Raw genomic sequence first — 11,300 nt, 5'->3', positions numbered from 1 at the left:
TGCTTTGCCTGTGAAGTACTTTAATTGGGGCTAGCTGAGGTTGTGAAATCTGCTATATAAAGGCAAGACTTTTCTTGTAGAGTGAATGTTTCCCTCTGTGAAATGGGACATGTTCCAGAGGTTGATTTTATTTTTAAAAATAATTTATGGCACATCAGCACCATTGGCTGGGCCATCTCCGATTTGATCTGGAGAAGGTGACAGTGAGCTGCCTTCTTGAACCACTGCAGTCATTGGGGGGGTAGAAGGGACACCCATAAGGGAGATCCAGGATTTTGATCCAGTACTTCAGAAGTCAGGATCATGTGTGACTTGCAGGGCTGTACTCTAATACCTATATTCCTGACATGCCAACAGACACATTCAAAATAAAATGTATGATATTAAGAAATGTCACAATTCTGGACTAACCGGCTCAGCAGACACCAACACCCAGTCGCCAGAATTAACTATCTCATTTGCAAAATTCATTAATTGATAATGTGATTTGTTAATCAAGGAACTGATATCAATATGTAGATGTTTCTTTCATAATAACTCATTTATTAACTTCCTCAAAAGCAGCTCCTTCAAAAAAAAGTTTTCCCCTTTAATAAAGATTTGATGCTATTGTCAAATTTAACAAGAGGTGGAAAATCGGCTACATCAACGCGGGAATTTTGTCAATGCCACTAGATGTCTGCGTTCGAATCCCATCTGAGTGAATAGAAATTATAATTCCCCTCTGCTGTGTGTTGTCAGGCTGTTCTTTATAATTATTTCCTATCTCCCTCTCGCCCGTTCGTGTTTCTCTCTCTCTCTCACACACACACTGTTCATGGATCAAGTGAATTACTCTCCCAGTATGTGTTGTAGCTGTCTCCACTCTCACTCTCTCTCCCACTTTGCATTTTAACAAAGCTCTTAACACGTGGATACCGATGAAAGTCTCCCTCCATCGCCCTCTCCTTCATCTCACTGCCGCTTCTGTATCACAGGTTGTGTGCAAACCATCCCTCTCCTCCCTCCCCTTCCCACAGCCAGGATCCGATGGGGTCAACATTGGCCAGAAAAGGGATGATCTTGGAGCTGGAAGCATTTTAGCACAGACGCATACTCACACACACACACACACACACACACATGAAAAGGACGCAATCAACAAAAATCTCACACAAGCCAAGTTTCCCTTTCCTGCAGCTCAGGGGTTTTGAGTGAAGTGGAGGAAGAACTGGGAGCTGTCATCATATCAGCCGGACAAGTTACATGCAGCGGCCGAGGTAAGCGAAGGAGCAGCGGGGTTGCAAGTTCACTCTCACCCGGAGTAAGGAAATAACACGAGGGGCTCGCAGCTTGGGTTTTAATTTCTGTAAATACAGCAGACTGGCATTACTGATAACTCAACCGGTCTGACTGCTGTCCAGGATAACATAGATTTCGGTATCTTCCCGTGAATTTTAACGCAATCTCTCAGTCTCTCTGTGTGTGTGTGTCATTATATATAATTATCTCCAGGCTTTTTAAAGATCGCGGTTTCCAGTTTAATCTACTGTGTGCATGCATTTGGCAGTGTCCATTTCTCCCTTTTTTTTTGTTCCTTCCCCGCTGTATTAATTTCTTGCAGCTTTTCCCCCCACCGCCGTCAAGTCCCCACCCCGGTTTGCAAACGATTTTCTTTTCAATTAGTCGGAACGTGGCCTTGTCGGAAATCATTGGAACGGGAGATATGTCAGTCTTTGCAGCGCGTTCAGTGAAACTGATGCAAATGTTGCATTTTTTTTTGCAACTTGTTGGAACGAGAGAGGGTGTGCAATGTGCTGGCGCGTTTTCAATTTGTAGCAAGGCCTCTAAAGGTTACATTTCACATATTTTTCTTTCCTTATTTGCAAAACTAAACGTTAAAGCACCAATTCCCCCCCCCCCCCCCCCCCATTAAGAGTGAGACACATCAAACTTTGAATCTGATGTGGACTGGCTGAAATGATATTCGTAAATCAGCCCGCGGTTGCATGGTTATCAACATCAGAATATGCCTTTAGTGTTGTGTTGGGAGGAATATTAGTGGTTTGCTGGTTATGTATTAAAGGGGTGGTGATATTTTGATTGCCTCCTGTGTGTTATAATTGCTGGAGTGATCTGATTTAAATTGCTCTGCGTACAGTTCCTGCTCTCTTTTTTTCTCTCTGTGTGTTTCTCTCTCTCTCTCTCTCTCTCCTCCACTTGTTTCTCATTTCTAAGGACAGAAATGTAACCAGCAGATTGACAATTTTCAGTGGAAACTGTATCCAAACCAGACGTCCCTCCCAGTGTTGAACAGCGACACCTTACGGGATGGACAAGAATGGCGAGACGGGGCCCGGGGCATATCGCTCTCTCCCCTCAGAAGGAGCACCCCAAATCATTTTCAGCCGCTTTATCTGGACAGTTTCTTTCTGTCACAGCAAGACTTCGAAACAATAGAGACTCGTTGCTATTTATGATAGGATTAAATGCAGTAGGCACTTTCCCTTTTGGTGGGCTAATTGGGAGGTAGGGGTGTTTGAGAGGCATTAATGTGTAAAGAATTTAAATCCCAGATCATTCAAAGTTCTTTGCAGTTCCATCCTGGATGTCTTTAATTTCAGCTGGCTATCACTCTTGGACTACTGTAGGGTACTTACAGTGCACCCAAGTCTTCACTGTTAATCAAGATCTTTGAGCGATCAATCAACCATTTGGAGATTAATCAAACATTTTCGAAAGGGAGAGGAGTCAACAAAATTGAAACAGCTGAGTCTGGGGAATCAACACAATGGCTGGAGCTTTCCTGGGCAGTCTTTAGACCTTAATTAAAGCAAAGAATTGCAGATGCTGGAAATCTGAAACAAAAGTAGAAATTGCTGGAGAAACTCAGCAGGTCTGGAAGCATCCCTGAGGAGAAGTGTTGTTGGACTCAAAACTTTAACTCTGTTTTCTCTCCGCAGATGCTGCTAGACCTGCTGAATTTCTTTGGCAATTTCTGTCTTAATTCTGTCTTTAGACCTTGTTAGATGGATTATTTTGTCCTGTTAAAATATTTTTATACATTAGTTCGTGTGTTGAACAAATTCTCCAAACAGAAATATACACTCATAGGAAAAAAAACATTAGAATTTGATATAAAAATCAGATTAATCCTTCTTCAAATAACAAGTCTCTTATTTAACTTATACCACATCAGATTATGATTTATTTTAACATGTAGGAAGACTTTGATGAAGAAACTACAGGTACCAAAATTGCTATTGCATTCCAGTGTTTTTTGGGACATTATTTTTGAGTTTAGGATTTGGTCCTCATTGACTGATGAAATAGATCCAACTAACGTGTGAACCATTGAGGGAAAAATATTTACATTGATCAAAATTTTCCTTATTCAAACTAAACATTATGAGTGTATGACTGTAACTAACTGATACAGTAAGGAATTTAGAAGAAACGTCTTTATCCAGAGGGTAATTAGATTGTAGAATGTCTGACCACACGGAGTAATGGGGGTGAAAAGCTATGATCCAGGGGACACCAGGTTAGTATGTGAGGGTGTGTGAAATATTTCAAAGGATTAGATAGGGAGGGAGCAAAGAGAAAGTTTATAAGGAACGTCAACAGGGACCTGTTTCTGTGCTGGAAATTCTATGTGAACGTCCACTACATGTCTTTGTGCAGTGGCTACGCTGAAAAAAAATCCTCAATGGCTATAATATGCTTTGGCATAACATAAAATTGTGAAAAGTGTTATATAAATGCAAGTCCCAAACTGCTCTAGAAAGTGAAGTGACAGCACACATTTCTCCAGCTCATTAATCTCATGCCATAAATTATGACATTTTCCAGTCGGCAAAATTTAGTGCCCATGTCGCAGTAATGTTGTGATGCAGTTGTAACATTGCGTGGGACTGGTTACAATGTCAGCACATTGACAGCTGGGTGGACAGAGTTAGGATACAAATTAACTGTGACTTCTTTGAATACCAGAGCAGGCTCATACTCTAGATTTCTTTTCACATTCACTTTAAATCATTTTAATTTGTGAACTCCAGCTTGCAATATAATTTTGAGTGTCCTCATGACCCTTCACGTTTCAGGTAAACTCTCGGTAGTGGAAGGATAATAAACAGAATAAATCCACGAATGGTTTTCGATAGTGTAATTACCCGAGGTCTTCACACGATTTATCTGCTTTCCTCAATAAACTGTTGATGCAATTTTAGGTTAAAGTTATTAAATACATTGTTTTAACAAAAATTGAACCAGCAACTGCTTAACAGTAATGCTATACATTCCATCTACCTTCTTGAAAAGCATAAACTCAGTGTTAACTATTCTTTATAGATTATTTTTATACAAGTAACTTTTTTCTCTTGTATTTCATCCCACTGAAAAGTTAAGATAAAGGCTAAAACCTCCTATAAGTTCCAAGCTGATTTAATAACTACATCTCCTTAAATATTCCCAAAGACTCACTAAATTTGAGTATCTGTCAACCACACTGAAAAACAACAACTATACAAACGACACAGTCAGTCCGCATTCGAAGCTAGCTTGTCTCTCCGTCACAGTTTGCAGACTGTTTATGAAATCTTTCAACATCAGTGTTCAGTTGAACCAGATGCAAAATTCAGATTACCAGAGCTTTACTTTCCAAATTCCAAATGTTCCAAATTCAAATTTTCCAAAAATGAAAGAAGATGGATTTGTTTTAATTTACTTTGTCAAATTTCAGGCAGTGAAAGCATGATCCTGCCATTAATGATTGTGGCTGATGCCCACACAATGGTTACAACCAGTTCGCTGTATAAGACTAGAAGCCTCTGGTCTACTGGGCTTCTAAATGAGGCGTGGGTGGAGGTAACAGTTTAAAGTGACTTGTGACTTCTGAACCAACCTGCATCAAGGCCCGTTCACCTATCACTTCTGCGTTATCTGAACAACATTGGTTCCCGGACCGGCAATGCCTCGATTGTAAAACTACCATCCTTGTTTTCAAAGTTCCTTTGTGATTAATATCCTCTCCACCACTGTACCTTCCTTCAACCCTACACCACTTCAAGACCCCTGTACTCTTACAATTCTGTCCTCTTGCACATCCTCAATTTTTGTAACTTCACAACTAGAATCAATGCTTTCAGTCGGCCAAACACTGAAATTTCCTCCTTAACTTTTTAGCCTCTTCTTTCTTCATCATGCTCCTTAAAACAAACCTCTTGATCAAGTTTTTGCCTTGTCCTAATATCTCCTTATGTAGTTCAGTGTCAACTTTTTGATTTGGAGCATGTTTTGTTATTTTAAAGGCACTGTCTAAATACAGGTTGTTGTTGTTGTTGGGAGTATTTCCCAGTCTTTGTATCTATATGTACTTGAACATTGGCAAGAATAAATTCTGTTCAGTTTTCAGAAAATGGCCCATCCTTATCCAACAATGATACACTGCTAACAACAAGCAGATATCTCTTGTTTGGATGCTCCAAGCCTGAGTTTTTAGATAACAAATATAGACCAGTTCTCTAATTCTCATGTTAATTCCCCAACATCTGGAATAAATGCCCAAGGCAGGAAGTGAACACCATGACTGTAACCTTTGGATAACTGATCGTATGCTATTTTTCTTGATGCAGCTTTAATGTAACATTATTCAATCCCAGATTTAATAAGGCCAAATTCAGATAATCGACACCTTTAACCATTTTAAGGAACTGTTTCCAACTTTAGCACATGATAACCGACATGCCCCAACTACTCTGCATAGTGCCTTGATCACAGGAGCCAGTTCTATAAGAAAATGTAGAAGGAATGTGTGCTAAACGCATCAATCAAAAACTATAAACTTATTAACAAAGCTCTTTTAAAATTTGTTCGTGGGCTTCAAGCTTTACTGGCATTTGTGGTCCACCCGTAGTTGTCTTTGAAAAGGTGATGGTAAGCTGTGTTTGTGAACTGTTGCACTCTTGGAATGTAGGTTGTTGTTCAGAACATAGATAAATGATTTGGATAGTGACAGAAACAAAAGGTCTCCGAGCTTGCAGGTGATAAAACAGTGGATCTGGATAGACCATGGAGTTGGGCTGAATAACGTCAAATGCTATTGAATATAGACAAGTATGCAGTCAGTGCGAATGCTGTCTAGGCCCCAGCTTTCTGAAGCTAGTAGATATGTACTTAAGGATCACACAAAAAAAAATCTGAAGTGCTTGCCATATTTCACATCTGGAGAGTCCAGCCCCAGACTTACTTCCTCTTAAAAAAAAATTGTTTGTGTAAAAGGCATTCAGTGGAACATCCTGGGAAATGGAGGAACTTCCAGAAATGCGCAGTGATGTTGGATTGAGCTATTGAACAAAAAAAAACTCATAAAGATCAGGCTGCTGCACATAGTTTGTGTTTCTCCAAAGTTCTCCTGTTTTGCAATAGTGATTTCACTTCAAAAGCGCTTTATTGGCTGCAATATGTTGTAGGATGTCCAGACCTCTTCCTTAACACATTAGGTTTAGGGCTGATATTTTGTCATTTTTCACAATTTCCCCCTTTACCTGGAATGGAATTGAATCTTCTAAAGCTGCTATCTTTAGCTTGAGATTAAAAACTGAGGTAGTGTAGAAGAAACTTTACTCTCTCTGTTTTGTTGTACCTGCTCTGGGAATGTGCCATGTGGTGAAAGCTTTACATTATTCATACGAATAGTGTCACACTGAAGTAGCAACAGAAAGTAGAAGATTCATTGGGTTTGCTGAGTGTTTAGCCGACTCATCATCAATTAAATCACCAATTAGCCAACACCCTGCTGTTCTCTGGAGGAAATTTGTTTATTCCAGGTGCGATTCCTATCGTTGACACTCCAACTCATTTCTCCTCTGATGGTGCTGTTCTATTCCTGGTGTGAAGGTTGCCAGCTGGACATCCAAGTGGTTGATCTTATGTGCTAACTGAGATAGTGGCAACCTGAGTGGTGGCAGAAGGTAGGGAGATGAGCCTGATCCTCACATCATCTGAAATGCCACACTGGAACAAGAGGAGGCCATTCAGCCTCTCGAGCGTGTTCTGCCATTCAGTGAGATCGTGGCTTGTCTGTAGCCGAACTAAAAGCATTGAATTCTCTCTGTGCCTTGGTCAACATTCCTCCTACAGTCAGCACCAGCTTGAACAAGCTCTTTGGCCTTTCATTCAACTGACCCTAGGTATGATCTTTCTGTGTTCAAATTGGAAACAGCATTTACTTACACAGGTGAATGCATTCCAAGAAGAGGTTGTGATGTTACAAGATGTTCTGAGACTGTTATTGGCACTTCACAAGTGAAGGTTGTCTTCTTTGGGGAAGCCTTACTTGCAATATCATATTTCAGAGAGCAAGAAGAAACAAGAATAGCAAAGTAAATTGGATTGTCCCAGCATTTATAGAGACAGGACCGGATCATGTATAGTTATCACAGACAGATTTCATTGTATTTGTGAATTCAGATGTAGCCCAGGCTTCAAACCTCCCTGGTGTTCTGCACGAAAAGAAAACACTTGAAAATCCCATAGCCAGGCAAGCTATAATTTGAATTAAAAAAAACCAGAATATATTGCCTTCCTTCGGGCATCCACAACAATTAGTGAGATGATATGGTTTGACACTTTGAACAATGAGGTATGATTCCTGAGGGAACAGTCTCACCGCTGGAAATCTCGTCCAGTTTTTGACAGCCCTACAACACTCCAAGATTTCTGTGCTCTGCAAACCCTGACATCGCTGGCTTTCTCCGTTGTGCTGTTAGTGACCATACCCTCAGCTGCCTGTGCTCTAAGCTGTCCCTTTCTAAATCTCTCCACCCTCTCTGCTTCATTTGAGAAATTCTTTTTTTAAAAAGAGATCTTTGACCAATTTGCTGGTCTCTGTTATTACAGCCTCGTGTCCGTCAGCGCCACAGTTTGTCAGCACTCAAGTGAAAGACCTTGCGTTGTTCTACTCTGTGAATGGCATTGTTTAAACACAAGTTGTTCTGTACGTTTGTGGGCATCGTATAGAAAGCGCAGGATTTCTGGTATCTGGATCACAGGACTGGAATCACAGCATTTTCTGGCTATGACACATTGCTATAATAACATAACAAATTGACTACCATGCAACTAAGAAGGAGGAGGAGGGACCATCTAGCCCACCCACTCCTGTATTAGTATCATAGCAAAACAAAGGCAAATCCAGTTTGCTGAGTAGGTGCGCTGATAGAATTCTGATACCAGTATTGGCACAGTCTGAGCGGGTGTCTGGTCTGCTGCCAGCGTCAGCCGTTTGATCTACCCTTGATCTTGTGCCACCTTTATTTGTGCTCCACACTTTCACAGTTGGGTTTAACAAATTCCTGGACTGCAATGATGTTGGTCCTGTAATCTTAAACCAGCCCATCATGGAAGCTAGCCAGAGTCACACAAAGTAACCCTCTTTTGTTTCTCCAGCCAGGTGTCTGCCCTACATTATGGCTAGGGGAACTGGTGTTGGACTGGGGTGGACAAGGTTAAAAATCACACAACATCAGATTACAGTCCAACAAGTTTATTTGGAAGCACTTGCTTTCTGACTGCTGCTCCTTCATCAGGTGGTTGTGCACTGCTGCCTGATGGAGGAGCGGTGCTCTGAAAGCAAGTGCTTCCAAATAAACCTGTTGGACTATAACCTGGTGATCTGTGATTTTAACTATATTTATTGGCCAGAATGGGTGTGATAACTTGCACTTTATTTGGTTTAAACTGCCTTGTACAGCTACACTCCTTTTACATCTCAATGTCAGTTCTTGAGTAGAAAGGTTGCCGGTTCAAATCTTGCTCCGGTGACTTGGGAACAGAGTGAAAAGCTGAAATTCCAGGACAGTACTGAATAAACGCTGCATTGCTGGAGGTGCTCCTTTAAAAGGGGCTTCAAACTGAGGTCCCATCTATCCTCTTGGTGCTGTCAAACATCCCATGGCCCTATTCAAAGAAAAGAATGAATATTCTCCCTCTTGCCCTGGTCAACATTTATCCTTCAACAACAATGGAGAATCTGGTCACTCTCACAGTGCTGTTTGGAGGAGCTTGCGAGAATCATAGAGTCATAGAGCACGGAAACAGACCCTTTGTCCAGTTGATCCACGACGACCAGATTTCCGAAGCTAAACCTATCCCATTTGCCTGCATTTGACCCATAAACCTTACTATTCATGTACCTGGCCAAATGTCTTTTTAATATAATTGTACCTGCATCTTCCGCTTTCCCTGTTGTGCGCAATTAGGTCGGTACTTCTGCTAGTTCACACTTGTAAAATTAACTTGATCTTGTTTAAAGTGCTTTGGGATGTTACTATATAAAAGCAATGTTCCTGTTTAGCTAAAACTGCTTGGTGACAAGAACTGTCTGCATGTGTCTTTACTCCCTTTTCCATTTTCTCCCTTGTATCCTTGAATCTATCCATTCATTATGAGAGTTGATCAGGGGGTATGTGTGAACACTGCTGCCTGATAGCAGCTGGAGCTGTCAAATTGGCCTGAGTATCCCTGGGAATATAAGTACAAAAGTCAAGCTAGACTCTCCCCAGTGACTGGATCTCAGGAAGGATCAAGCTGTGCAGTGATGTTCCCATGATGGAAAATCCCATCAGCACAGCCCCATAGCTCATCAGGAGGCACTGGGGTTCTGAGGGTCAGTGAAACTGAGGCAGTGCCCCCGCAGCAGAGAGGAGAAGATAATGGAGAGAATGAGCTGCAAAGAATGACATTTTGGGCCCTTTAAACTCCACGTTAGCTTTCATTTAAAAAATAAACTTTCTGCAAAGAAAATAAAAACTTCATCCTCAATAAAAACTCTTATAAATCCTGAAGCTGTTAAACGACATGCCTCTATTCGCACTGCTTATGACACAGGCTGTTGTCATGCTGCATTGAAGTATTTATGCCCACACCTCCAATTTACTTTGATCTAGCTTTAAACCACATTAAATGTATTTAAAGCGTAGATAAGATTAGACTTGGTTTTATTGTCACATAAGCACGGTGAAAAGTTTGAGTCGAATCTTACAGCCCCGTCTTAGGTATAAAGGTGCCTAGAGCCAGATTCTTGAGAGCAAATTCTGAGGAAAAAAAAGTTTGAAAAATAAAGAAATATAAAGTTTGGCATTACAGACCTTCAAAAGTTTAAAATCATAGAAATAAATGAGAAAAATTAAAAGTTCAGAACAACAGTCCTTCCACAATAGTATGATTTGAAAAAGAGAAACTTTAAAACAAAAAGGATTTCAGACAAAGTCCATCTTAGTCCATTTCACGAATCTGAGCTTGAGGACCCAAACTGCACCCCCCACCTCCCCACCTACTCTGTTGGAACCCGGGCTGGACCCCCATAATGCTGACGAAAAGCCACGTGGAGTCACAAACCGATGCCGAAGCCGTCGAGGAGACCCAGATCAAGTATGTGGGATTTCTGGAAAGAAAACTTCTGATGAAACAAAAATGATCTCATGGCAATCAAATAAAGCAAACCTCAAGCCCTGTTTCATTCAGTGATCATTACAGCATTCTCCAATCTCTCCTTTCGTGGCTGGGGCTGTAGCATTGCAGTGGCTCAGTTCCGCAGGCCTCAGGTCTGGTGTGTATTGACTTTGTTGCCTTCTTCTCAGGATGTTACTCTCTCCCAAATCCCCCCGCCTGAACCCTGTCCACTGATGGGTCAGAGTGCAGCCACCCTGTGTGTTGGGCTCACACACTGGAACTTCAGGGCTGTATAGGAGAGTTCTTCCTCCCTGTTGGAACCAGGGTCCACAGGAATTGCAGCTCTGAGTGTACATTCATTTTGCCCCATGAAATATAGTGTTTTTAAAAATCACATGGCTAAACTAGACAAAACCACTTTTTAAAAAGACAGTTTGAGGGAGTGAAATAAATTCTCCAGTCCTAAGTAATGCTTCAATCAGTGATTTCTAAACCTGATGCTCTTGCCTCGTCAGGACTTTTAATTTCACTACAATAAGGAATTCTCTCACTTTCCAAATATCTTTAATTTTTTGTTTGCCCAGCTTTTCCTTGCATTCTCTCTTTCCTCAGTACTTTGTATCCCTCTCTGGCTCCTGTCTAAGGGCTGGGTTCCCTTTTGTATTTCTGGATTTCTAGCTTCCTCACCGTTTTTGTCCTTTGTTTCTATCCTTTTACCTTAGTCTCTCTTCTTCACAGCTTTTTAAAACTTTCAGGCAATTCCTTTTATTACTGACAATTCCACTATTTTGTTCTCAAGCTCTCTCTTCTCCCTCCTATTACTCCCCCTGAACCTCTCTTCTGTATCAGGCTAGTTTTCTCCCTTCTCT

General features: G+C 41.1%; 1 protein-coding gene across 1 annotated transcript in view; it reads left to right on the top strand.

Annotated features, from left to right (window-relative positions):
- Positions 1-803: 803 nt before the first annotated feature.
- rgma (repulsive guidance molecule BMP co-receptor a) overlaps positions 804-11,300 on the top strand; it is a 42,686-nt gene continuing 32,189 nt past the window's right edge. The window contains exon 1 of the mRNA XM_043677230.1: positions 804-1,259. Coding sequence (XP_043533165.1) covers positions 1,246-1,259 — 14 coding nt within the window. The 5' untranslated portion in view covers positions 804-1,245. The remainder of the gene's footprint in view (positions 1,260-11,300) is intronic.

The sequence above is a fragment of the Chiloscyllium plagiosum genome, chromosome 36, assembly GCF_004010195.1.
Source record: "Chiloscyllium plagiosum isolate BGI_BamShark_2017 chromosome 36, ASM401019v2, whole genome shotgun sequence".
NCBI lineage: Eukaryota > Metazoa > Chordata > Chondrichthyes > Orectolobiformes > Hemiscylliidae > Chiloscyllium > Chiloscyllium plagiosum.
This window is presented reverse-complemented; position numbering and strand designations above follow the sequence as displayed.